The 13188-nt window shown below is 40.6% G+C and overlaps 1 protein-coding gene across 2 annotated transcripts in view; it reads left to right on the forward strand.

The window, feature by feature from the left end:
- The window catches only part of tmeff2a (transmembrane protein with EGF-like and two follistatin-like domains 2a), an 80961-nt gene that overhangs the window by 15659 nt on the left and 52114 nt on the right, over window positions 1–13188 (forward strand). The window contains exon 3 of one of the 2 annotated variants that reach the window (XM_008404284.2): window positions 3651–3677. The exons of the other annotated variant lie outside the window; for it this stretch is intronic. Coding sequence (XP_008402506.1) covers window positions 3651–3677 — 27 coding nt within the window. The remainder of the gene's footprint in view (window positions 1–3650; window positions 3678–13188) is intronic. 2 annotated transcript variants of the gene reach the window in all.

The following is a 13188-nucleotide window of genomic DNA, read 5'->3' on the forward strand; positions in this document are numbered from 1 at the left end:
GCCTTGGAAAATCTCATCCTTAAAGAATAAAAAGTGTGGGAGAGCAAATTTGTACCATTCTTGGATTGCGGTTATGGGCCACACATAACTAATCCAGGGGCCACAAACGGCCCCCGGGCCTCACTTTGGACCCCCCCTGCTGTACCCAGAGACGTCACTGGTTTTCTTCTCCATCTCTGACGGTTGAAACTGCGATTTGTTATTCATCTGAGCGCCTCCGCTGGTATTGTTCCGAAGCTAAAGGTTTTTATCGATTTAACACGAGCCCCTTCTGACTGCAGCCTGATCCTCCAAGCTAAGCCTTTTCACGAAACACTGCACACTTAGTGTCCCGCGCGCTCCAAGGTCAATAAAAGCCCGCAGACTGAAAGGCGATGGAGGAGGCAGCGCTCTGCAGASAAAGTTCAAAGAAGGATTTTCTTTTTCTCTTTCTGTGATTAAAGATGTGCGTCGGAGTTCAGTTTGAAAGGAAAATAAAACCTTGGCTAATATTTGGTGTTGGAGGGAAAAGGTTGACTTCTGCAGAGGCAGCTACTCTGTTTTAGTTCAGAGTTTATTTTATATTCACAGCAACCGCTTTCTTCTCTTACTTTAGTTTCTATCAGAAAACGGAGTGAGATGAAAGAACACAAACTCATCCTTGTGAAAAAGATTTTATCTTTAAATGAAAACCTAAAGCTAATTTTCTTCTGCTCATTTTTCCTCTTTTCTGCTTTTTAGTCTGGAAAAGAAAAAGTATTTTACACTATTGAAAACCAAAAATGTGTCTAGTTGTTGCACTAAGCTCTGTTTGATCTCGTTTTGTTGTAAACTTTCTGCTTTTTAACGAATAAATTTACTGTAAAACATTGAAATTTGCACAAAAACATAAAGCCATAAAGTTAATCTGCAAACGAAAGTTAATTTTGGGATTAGTTTCTCTAGAAAATAAACTTTACTGTAGAAATATTGTCCAGTTCTGCAAGAAAAACTTTTGTTTTCATGTCTTTTATTAAAAGGAACTTAAACATTTCTGAATTTAATTGCTTTGCTGGTTCATTGGTTTTCTTTTCAAATTATAAATCAGTAATTTAATCCTGTAATGTTTGGGTAAAGCCTCATGAAGGACTCTTTGTGAATGTTATCAAATTGTAATTTGGTAAATAATTACACTTTTAAATTGACATTGTTTAAAATGTCTTTTTTATGACGTATTGACATGAAGCAAGAAATCATAATCCGTCATAAATATGTAATAACATGTATCAACTACCAAACTTTTAAGAACTTTATCTGTTTACTAGGGCTGTTGTAAACGATTATTTTAGTAAACGAGTAATCTATAGATTTTTCTTACGATTAATCGAGTAATCGGATAAAAACAATTATGAAATAAAATATTGGTAAATCTTCCATAACACCAGTGTTACTATCGGATATCAACATCAGTCTATTTTTTCCACCTTTGAGCTTCCCTACCAGTTATTTTTTGTAGACCGGGGGAGCAATACGGGATATTTACGGCTCCTCCGTTCAAAAACTCATCTACCCGCCATGTTCCGCCTCCCGTTTGTTCAGACCGGGATGATATAAGTTTATTGTGCGGTTCGTCCGTAAAGCTGCTCTTACCCTGTAAGCATCAACCCTCAGCCGCCCGCCGTGTTCAGTCTCTCCGCTCACCTGTATAAATCCTCTTCCCGCCGTTCAACCAGCAGCTCCGGAGCAGAAAGGCTGCCGAACTCCCGGCATCGCGCCGGTCATTTTAAGGATGTTTATTGGTCCCACAAAAATGATGAAAACCCGGAATTATCACCAATCAGTAAAATCCCCGCGGGCCGAACTTGAAGATTGGACGTTATGCCGCTAACACGTAGCTTCCGTCAACAACTCAGAGGCGGAAGTCAGAGCTCCGCGCAACGCAAATAATGTTCCGGCTGAAACACGGTGCGCTAAATGATAAAACATAAATTAACGAAGCTTCGAGGCAGGTCAATTTTCCTCGAGGAATTTTAATAATTGAAGTACTCGAATCACTCGAGGAATCGTTTCAGCCCTACTGTTTACATTTCCCGGCTGTCGTTGTCATACTCAAGTGACTGATCCAATTATCAATCATTTAATATTTCAAAATTACATCATCAGACAGACCAAAATATAAGGTTAAATTGAATTTTTTATATTTTAAGTACGAAAATGACAATAACTTATCTGAGTAACTTAAAAATAACAAAATCAGGCAAAAGAAAAGCCGTTCCGAAATAAGTTTTTTAAATAAAAAGCTTATGAATCTTTAGCAAAACTGCAGGTCTGTGTTTGGTGAATTTTTGGATAAAACATGCTTGTTTTTCATTCAGTGGGTAGAAAATTTGGAAATTTTACTCAGATTAGTAGAAATACTAAACCACTAAAAGGACATTTTTCAAAAAGGTTTCTCAATGCCAAAAATGTTATTTCCAAACTCTGCCACCGGCACAGAATTACTCATAAAACCTCTGAACTGTGATCCGTTTGATTCCCGACAGCAGATGGAGATGCTGATGGAGAGAGTCACCACGACCCAAACGTGTTTCTGTTGGACCTGGATCGGATCGGATCGATCCGAGCCTTACGCCGCGCCGCTCTCAGTGACGGAGATCCGATCAGGTTCCATCAGGACTATATAAACCATCTCACATGGGTCCAAACAGCAAGCAGAGCCAGAAACACCCGCCTGCGTCTGGCCTCGTGTGTTTCAGCAGATCGATCAATAAATCAATCAATCAAGTTTATTAGTACAGCACATTTCAGCAACAAGGCCGTTCTAAGAGCTTTACATCATAAAAACACAAAAAGAATTACATTTTTACCATCGTTTTAAAAGCAGCTCTAACCAGGTCCGTTTTAATCAGTGTTTCAGCTGTTTTGCAGTTTTTCTTGTAGATTTGTGGTGCATAGAAGCTGAATGCTGCTTCTCCACGTTTGGTTCTGGAGATGCAGAGCAGAACCAGAAGGTTGATCCAACAGCAGCAGATCTTTAAGCTGTTCAGAACTACCAGCAGGATTTTAAAGTCTGTTCTCTGATCTATGAAGACACTGTTGCAGTAAGTAATGATCTGGATCTCACTGAGACATTAGACCTCTGGTCTGGGAAATGTTCTTCAGGTGACAGAAGGCCGACTTTGTAACCGTCTTTATGTGGCTCTGAGGGTTCAGGTCAGAGTTTGTCCTGATTTTTAGTTTCCAGCTGTAGTAGCTGAAGCTCCAGATCGTTTTTCTCCAGGTCCAAACATAGTTCTGTTCTATGAGGCTGATCGCGCCACTGCGCTCCTGAGGATCCGTTTACAGCGGTGTCGTTGATCGGTTGGGTGAGCGGCTGCTGCTGTTTCCCCAACGTTACGTAGATTCAGAGGGAAAAGGATCCGCTGACACGCGAACAGCTGGAAGCAGAGCGCGCGCAAAGCCTCGTCCTCTGCTTACTATTTATTCCAGCCTTTCTCTTTTAAATCTGAGGCGCGGTATTGCTTTCCACCGTTGGAGAAATCTCATCTCCCCGCAACAGAAAGCATCCTCCCAACACGACCACAAGCCGATAGTCAAACAGGCGAACACTTCCACATGCTGACCCAGGCTCATTCAGCTAATGTGCGTCTGCAGCAGCCCGTGGTTAATAACTGTGTTTGTTCTCTCTGCAGATGCCGGGTCGGGATCGGGAGACGATGGTAAGATTACTCACCTCATCCGTCCTCCTACACCTCCTCTGCTCCAGCTCTGCATACGCTGCTGCTGCTGCTGCTGCTGCAGCTTTTCATGCTTCTCTTTATGTTCTCCTCTGTGACACGCAAAGTTTTATTTTCCTCACGTTGAACACAACTTTACGATAAGTTTAATCTGCGTGGTTGAAGTCATTAAAGCTCTTGAGACTTGCATTCATAGTTTCATTTGCTGCAAAGGTTCGGTTACCTGCTTTTCAACAAACTCCTGGGAGCTGTCGACCTTGGCTTCGAAATCTGATGACAGTTTCTGACGCTCAGATTTTCGCCCAAACTCTGATGAGACGAATCCGCGTTTCATAAAACAGCAACACCAAGACGGCCCACACGCAAAGCCATTTATATTCATCTCCATGGCAACTACCAGGACATACCGGTCCACGATTGGTTTTATTCTCCTCGGTTTATTTAAGTCAGTATTCATATGAAAACATATATAAGTCGCACCTGCAGCCTGGAAAATATGATATCTGAAGTCCATTAAGACCTGGAGGTCAGAGAGATTAGAAAAAAATTCAAGAGCGCCACGTCAGATGCTAAGTTAGCATGTTAGCATGTTAACTGTTTTTGCCCACTTCAAAATAARAGCATGACTGTAAAAGGCTAACTACTTGAAGAATTTAATAACCAAAACTTTAACATCGATTTCAAACTTTATTCAACTGAAAGTTTATAAAACAACAAAATAAATTTAGGGGAAACTAAGTGCGCTTAACATTATGAAAATTATCAGATGTGCTAAACTGCTAAGCTAAAAATGAGTTCTGGTGTTAGCATGCTAACAGAAGTATACCCTCTGTTTTAGTCATATGACCGGAGCGCGTAAAGATGGAGTCCGGCTGTAATCCCTGACTGATTGCTCTGAAATCAGGGCTGATGTTTTTCTCATTAGCTTTCTGAGTTAGCGACGGTTTCCTCCAAAGAAAAGCTGCAGCCGGAGTAGCTTTGCATTAAAACAACCCTATATGTTTCTGAGACTCAGAGTGAAAGGTTCACCAGATGAAATGAAGCTTTTGAGTAAATTAATGCTTTACAATTTATTAGTAAAAATTAATTTAGGAGAAGCGAGGTTTGCTAAACGTCTTCAAAGTTAGCAAAAGTTAAAAATGAACTGGAGCTGATCCACAGTCGTCACATTGTGATGAGTTTTGTATGTATTTCTACAGCTTTCACATAAACCAAACAAGTTCTTTTTAAACCTGGTCGAGCATCTAAAGGACAAATATTCATGTTTTATGTACAGATGTGTTACGGCTGCAGGCGAATGCTAATGTGCGACGGATGTGTTAGCCGACGCGTCTGGCTCCTGATGCAGCCGGTGTCAGTCGACCGGCTGATTACGCTGCGTTTGCTCGGATGAAGCAGCTTCTCATTTGCTCGGCCTTGTTGCAGTTGTCAAACAGTGAAGGTGCTTCTTGTTTCTGCTGCAGACGGTTCACACAGAGGGAGGACATGACACTGCTCACAGGTTTATTTCATGACCTCGATTATTGTCTCATCACTTGGCTTCATTTCGCACCGTAACGCAGAAGGAAGCAGGGGGGGAAAAAAAAGGTTGTTGAAACGTTTAAATTCTGAAGTCTCTACAAGGTAATGGTTTTGTTTTAGATCCCGGCTGTCGTTAAACTGTTCTCACAAAGAAACTATTATCTTAAGATCTGGATCTGATGAAGGTATGGAGCGATTTAAGACGGGATGTGTGAGTTTTCAGTCTCAGGAAAGCTTCTGGTCGGTAAATCTTCGTAAAGGAAAGGAATGATGAATGGATGTGAAGAGGAATCAGAACATTGGCGGGAGGAGGCACCGGATGAAAGATGAGGAGCATAAGGCAGGACGATATATTGGATTGTTTTGTGGTCGAATTAGATTTAACGGTAATGAAATGAATGTGAGTGAACTGGACAGAATGGTTCTCAGGTGGAAAAAGGTGAAATATTCCCTCTGGGTCAGGGAGCGAGTTTTGCTTCATGGAGAATCAAATGTTTAAACCTCTAAGTTCAAGAATTCAACCCTCGCATGTGGATCACAACTAAAGGTTCAAGATCTTGATTCTAAAAAGATAAAACGAGTTTCCTTGGAGAACTCGATGGATAATTTCTCCATCTCTTGGTCATCATTTAGGTTCTTTCTTAAGGAGCTAGAGAGAGAAACTCTGGAGGTTTCAGAGGTAAACAGTTTAAATTGAATCCATCTTTGTAGTAGACTTATGTGGCTTTGGTTTTACTATATAGAGTAAAAAGACTCTTTTTGTGTCATTCCACCATGAAGCAATAATTCCTGTTTAGTCCACTTTAATCCAACTCCAGTCCGCTTGTGTAGAAAGTCCGGTTCATTTGATTGCTAATCGACCAAAAGCTGAACTCTGGTTCATCTACAAACCTCGGTCTCAGTTCGGTTGACATGAACTCTGGTTCGATTTGAATGTATATGCGAATGCCAAGTGGACCAGATACTGCTCCAAAAGCAGGAAGAGGACTACAGCGCAGGGCATTCTGGGTAAATACAGCCAAAACAAACGTGCTAGCATAGCGCTAACAGGAGAAATGACTCGTGGTCTTTTACTAAAAACAAAAGAGAAATCCTACAATCGCTGAAATCCGACGACGCTTTACATTTTGAGGAGAAGGAAGTTGCTCTCGGTGTCTACAGAGGTTTTAGTGTCGTTTCCTCCAGTGGTTCTTGGTGCAGCGCCCCCACAGGCGAGGAGGGGAACAGCTTGGTTTGACTCAGAGCAGAGAGAAAGAACCACAGCAGCTGGAAATGTAACAAATGTTGCAACTTTTCCCCCAACTGAACCAAATCTACCGCACTATCAAGTGTGAAAACGGCCTTAGCAGCTACATAGAATCCCTGGTGATCAGAGTGACCCCGGTCCTAACCCCGAGTTATAACTTAACTGTTTACTAGAGCATTCAACTGGGTAAAAGCTCCTCCACAAAGAGCTTTGTGAGAGGACTTCAGTTTCTGAAACTTGATGCGGTCGGCTAAAGGCCACTGTTTTGGTGAATCAAATGGTCTACATAGAAATTAAACATGTTAAAGTTAACGGTTCCTCATAGACCGTTAGCGACTCCAACTGTCCGACCGAGATAAACCAGGCGTGTGTTTAGTTCAGAGCAAGGGGATGTTGAGAATGAGACAGGAAGTGAGACGCTGGCTATGTTTCCATCCAATTTGTCATGCAAATTCTGAATGAACTTTTAAGTTGTTGCAAAAACATAAAATGTAAATTTGTTGTGTAATGAGCGTAATCCAATCAGATGTTGACGCTACGCATGGCTGTAAGAAACAGGAAGGAGAGGTTGCAAACTAGCAACAAAAAAGCATCTTAAGAAAATGAAGAGTCCCGCCCTCCGATTTGGAGGTTTGTGCCTCTGGTAAGGCACAGAATTTTGCTACATTAAATACTTATATAATAAATATTTACCTTTTTTTTTTTTTTTTTTTTTTTTTGCAAAATTGAGGAAGTTGTTTCAAATTTTTCTGTTTCTATCAACCTTTTCTGTGATGCTTCAAAATGTGTCAATATGTCAGAAAAGCAGACGGCTAAAATCAGCACACAGGCTGAGATGCCGCAGTTTATTTGCATATGCAGCTCCTGCGTTAGCTGTGGTGCGTTTGAGCTTCATCAGACTTGAACACGAGAAAGAGGGAGATTGAAAGAAGAGATAGAAATGGAACGGAGAGATAGAGAAACAAAAACATGGTCTGAGGCCGAGGGCCTGCTGATATAAAAACGCTGCAAAGCTGATAACAGAGGAGAGGAAATGTAAGGCTGAGATTAAAACACGTCCTCCACGTATGTGAGCTGGACAGGCAGGAGCAGGACGAGCCCACTCATCGTGACGCCAGCGTTCCCATCATGCTTTGCTTGTGCTGCTGCGTCACTCTGAGGTTCCCGTCTTAATGAAACCTAAAAGCTGAGGGGAAACGGAGCGTGCAGGCTGACGATACTCAGCAGCAAAGTTAAAAATCAGTTATTCTCTGCTTGGACGTTGTTTTCAGCTAACAATGCGGTGACGTTGTAGAGCAATGTTTATTCTATAAAACGTTACAGTTTTACAGCATCTCAGGATTTCACTCTGCAGATTTTAATTAGTTGCCGTCTAAAGTTTTAAAACATTTTTTACCTTGAAGGATTCTTTATAAAACCAGGAAAACGGCCAACAACCCTGACCATCCTCTTCATGTGACTGTCTTCAGTCAGAGGCTTCTTCAGAGTCGCTGTAACACAGACTGCTACTGGAGCTCTTTCCTCCCAACAGCCATCACTGTCTACAAGAACTCAGAAGAATCTGAATTAATGAGTTACACCAACATTTGATTAAAAACGGTTGTGCTGTGGTGGTGCAGGGGTTAAGCACAACACACATATGGAGGCCTTAGTCCTCGACGCAGCTGTCGCAGGTTCGATTCCCAGCCTGGCGACCTTTGCCGCATGTCTTCCCCCTCTCTCATTATCCACTTTCCTGTCAATTAACTATCAAATAAAGGCCAGTAGAGCCAAAAGAAATCTAAATAAATAAAAAAAAAAAACATTTAATTACATCGTCAGACTGATCATAAATGTAAATGTTGGTATTTTAAGGACCAAAACAACAGTAATTAATACAAGTAGCAAAATCAGCCAAAAGGAAAAAAATGTTTCCAGATCAGTTTCTATCAATAAAAAACGTATGAAACTTTAACAAAACCAGCAGGTGTGTGTCTGTGTCTGGTGAATTTTGGTTAAAACATGTTTGTTTTTCTTCTACTCAAGTAAAAGCAGAGATACTTCTTGATAAAATTACTCCAGTAAAAACACTCCTAAACAGCGAATCGACCATTCAGGAGGGAAACAGACAATTAGGAAACAACAGCTGAGGGGCAGACAGTGTGTTTCTGCTCCAGAGGAGGAAACAAACAGCCTCGGTCCGCACAGAGCGGCAGGAGAGGTCAGCGCGGGCGGAGGAAGCCTGCTGGTGCTTTACGAGCCGGGGGAGAAGGTTAAAGCAAGAGGCCGTAAAAGATGGCTTTGAGGGAAGCAGCAGTGGAGACCCACCCTGCTGAAAATCAAATATATTTTAACGGCACGCCATAAATCCACACACATAAACCGGGATAAGCCAGGAAGTTGCCAGTTTCGTTGGCTGCAGGCAGTTTGTGTGAACTCTGTGTGTGTGTGTGTGTGTGTGTGTGTGTGTGTGTGTGTGTGTGTGTGTGTGTGTGTGTGTGTGTGTGTGTGTGTGTGTGTGTGTGTGTGTGTGTGTGTGTGTGTGTGTGTGTGTGTGTGGAGTGAAGCTGCAGAGCATGCATGGCTGCATTCGTGCTTCAGAGTGTGTGTTCTCTTATTTTTTTTTCTACATCAGATAAGTGAGAACAGGAGTCAGCTGTGCAGAGCGGAGAGCCGGCGGTCATGAGAGCGGTCACATGGTCCGCGTCAGACGCTTGTGCAAATCAAATTGTACAGTGGAGGGGAAATTGAGTTTCGCTCACATGATCTCTGCTGGGAGAAAAAACGACAAGAGCTTCACACGGAAGAGGGTTTCTGAAAATTCACAGATTAAAAGAAAACAACGTTAAGTCGAGACTGATTCTCTCAGAGGCTAAAAAAAGACGCACGGCACATAAAGACATTATTACGGAAGACGAGTGTGTTTATTATCTGTCCTATGGGTGTCCAAACTGTGGCCCGGGGGCCATTCGTGGCCCTTCGAGTGAATTTGTGCGGCAAGAAGGATGTCCTCAGTCATGTAGTAACTAATTACACTGACTTGATTTTTGGAAAAGGTGTAATTTTAGGAGTATTTTTACTATGCTGTACTTTGAGTAATTTTATTATGAAGTATTTTTACTCTTTCTTGAGTAACATTTCTATATTTTCTATCCAGTGAGTGAAAAACAGACATATTTAAACCAAAACTCCACCAGACTCAGACACGCGCCTGCAGTTTAAGTTTCATCAGTTTTATATTGAAAGAAACTGATTTTGATCAAAAACTGTTATTTTGTAATCATGTCATTTAAATTATTATCATTTTGATCTTTCAAACACCAAATTTCCACTTAACTTTATATTTTTGCTCCATTTTATACAATTTTAAAAATATTAAATGATTGATAATTTGATCGTTATCAATCATTTAATATTGATTAAATGATTGATATTTAAAAAAAAAAAATTTTTTTTAATATTTTTAAAATATATATTTTTAAAAAATAAAAAATATTTTTTTTATTTTTAGAAAATAAAAAAATATTTTTATTTTCTAAAAATAAAAATATTTTTAGAAAATATTTTTTACACTTGCGTTGTTCCCATTCAATAAGAAGTGCCGTTAAAATCACGTGAATAAGTTTTTTCACTCAGTAAACCATTAAAGAACATGGCAGCGACGGATGTAACAGTTAAATAAGATGTTATTTTTATCAGCCATTCAAATCTGTTTCCATTGCAGTTTTTGCAAAATGGCTGAAAAAACGTCTCATTCAGCGCAAAAGCTTCTCATCAAGAAAATGTTTATTTTAAATTGAAAAAGGTGAATTAATTTTTGTAATTCCAGTTAACAGAAACGCAGTTGATGTTGCCAACTTTACGGCAACTTTTCAGACCCCAAAAAATTTTCTTTTTTTAAAAAATGTCGCCATCGGTGACCAGGCAGATCGGATCATAAACACGGTGGGATTCCGGCTGAAGTATAAAATCACAGAGGAATAAATTTAGCTGCATCTGGACCTTCGCCTTGTTTTATTGGACTGGTCCAACGGCGTGAAGCTGCCGTCCATCAGAGGACCTCCATCTTGTTTTTATTCATTTCCTACTGCAGAGGAATATTAAGTCTCATCGACTTTTCCCACTTCCATCTCCTTTCCACAGAACTAGAACCAGAAGTGATTAGATTTCATCTCCCTCCAATGTTTGGATCTCGTTTTTATTAGTTGATAAAAAAAATATTAATACGTTTTTTCATAGTTATGGTCAATAATGCATGAATTTTTATTTATTTCTTCTGTTGATTCCATTTGGAAAAGAGGAATATTTGTTGGAAAATCAACAAAAGCTACCAGATTAGTTTTTGTTAGAGAAGCAAAGTTTGTTATTCCCACTTAGATGTCTGAATAAATATGCTGCCGTTAATAATAACATTTAAATGCCTTTGAAACAGCAGGATATTCAAAAACAGCCTAGTAATGTCATTAAAACCTGTAGAGGAATAAATTTGGACCTTATCCATCCTTCCTGTACAAACAGCCCATTCAGACCAAATTAATCACGACCCGTTTAGGAAGAACTCGCCCTGTAGGACCTCTGTTAATTATGCAGCTTTAAAGCCCCCAGATGTGCGTCCAGCCTGAGTTTTTCTTGGTTTTTTAATGGTTTATAAACATCATTTGATCCGAGGCTCTGGTTGTGAGTCAGCAGGACGCCGGCGACCTGACCTGACCTGACCTGACTTCAGGTCCGATCCCGACGCTCATCCAAACCAGTCGCTCTGTCAAGGTCAGAGCCGCCATTTCTCCAGTAAATGGTAAAAAACGTCTCCTCAGTGGAGTCTAATTACCAGTGTTTACATGCAGCTCTAACCTCTCACTGCATTTCCTGTGGAAAAATAACTTTTAAATGTAACGTGAAGATCTTTTTCTCTGTCTCCACTGTTTGTGTAATATTAATTTTTGGTGCCTGTTGACTAATGAAAAGATGAGCAGCGTATTGGGGCCTAATTGAAATACAATAGCCTGACTGGGGTAATTAATCCAATGATCAGACCCACAACGCTATGGATTTGCCAGCACTTCATTAGTTTGAATTAAGGAGCGAGGCTCCGCTGTGGTGCGATTATGAATTCAATATCAATTGATCTTCCTCCGTTGGAAGCAGCCCACAGAAATAACCTTATGAGGAAGCAAAAAATAACACTTTATTGTTTTATTGGCTTTTCAAATATGGCCGATGAATCTTAAGGTGCCCACAGCCCCTACATTAAGAAGAAATGGAAGAATGGCTAATTTCTGCGTCTCCAGTGGATTTCAAGCATTCAGGTTAATATAGACGGATCCATGGTTAGCTAAACATGCGCTGTAATTTTTCTATTAACCTAAAAGTTGTTGTTTGTTTGTGAAAACTCGCAATAACTCCAAAAATCACATATCTTTATTATATTTTTCACCTGCGCAACACATGCTAGGCTAATGACGCGGGTTGATTATAGTGGGCTGGACACCATTGGAAGGAGCTAACAGCATTAGCTACAGCTAACATCATTACCTGGAACTAACAGTTTTAGCAGAGCTGACATAAAGTCAAATCAAACTGGTAGATAATGAATGGATGTTTAAAGTCAAAAGTTTTCGTAACAAACTATTTTAACCTATTTGAGAAACTGTTTTGATCCTGATGTAAACAGCTTGTTAGCAACTGGAGCTCTTTGTAGCATACCTTCTCCTTCTGGGTTAGCATTTTCATAAAGCTGCTGCAGCACAAACACCGGCTTTTTTTCCCCCAACTCTCTTCCTCGTCATTTCTGCATTGCTTAAGTTAAAGCGGCCCGCCACAGCTTTACATGTGGCCCTATAAACTCCAGAGGATAGATAGAAATTATTTTATCAATCAAATCAAAGCAGTTTTTCTCAATTTCATGCAAAATCAACAGATTCCAAGCATGTTTTATTCATAATTATGAGTTTATTGCAAACTTTCTGCAAAAATGTTCAGACATCATATTTAAGCGATGCTAACTCCCACCTGCAGGTGGCAGTGTTTCTTACTTCCACTGCTGCCTCAGACATGCTTGATGTCAGGTCGTAGTCTCGGATCGCCGTGAAAAGTGGCAAAAAGTCACACGTTAGCTTAACTGTCGCAAAATTCCTTTCAAATATTTTTAAATTGGCACCACAAAATCACAAAACAATCGCAAAATGCTGGACGGACAAATCAGGGTGAAAAGACGTCGATATTTCAGCAGTTTCTTCATTGGTTTCATCAGTGCATCCTGCCACAACCGGCCCTTTAACAACATTCATCTTCATTTTTGTGGCTCAAAGTGAGAATTAAGTTGGCGCTCCTTAATTAGAGCTAGCTAACTAAGGGGTGTCAAGGTGTTAGCCAAGGAGCTACAGCCTTTAGCATGAGCTATATGTCAACGACTCTGCGAACTTCTGTCCGCTGCTTAGTGCTTCCTGCGTTGCACATCGTAGGAGCTGATCGTTTCAATCTAAGCAGTAGAATGAAATAAAATAGAAAGCGAACGTTAAGGTAGCAGCCTGACCTTTGGTTGCCCCGGTGATCGCTCCATCTAACAGCCTCCAAAGTGGCGAGCTGCTGCCCCAGTCACACGGCTATCGCTATGGTAACCACGTTAGAGGTTTAGGGAAGTGAGTAATCTAATCTTCCCACTTTGTGGCACAGCGATAAGGCTCACCAAGCAAACCCATATCTCTGTGTGTGTGTGTGTGTGTGTGTGTGTGTGTGTGTGTGTGTGTG

This window comes from Poecilia reticulata, linkage group LG2 (genome assembly GCF_000633615.1).
Source record: "Poecilia reticulata strain Guanapo linkage group LG2, Guppy_female_1.0+MT, whole genome shotgun sequence".
In the NCBI taxonomy this organism is placed as follows: domain Eukaryota; kingdom Metazoa; phylum Chordata; class Actinopteri; order Cyprinodontiformes; family Poeciliidae; genus Poecilia; species Poecilia reticulata.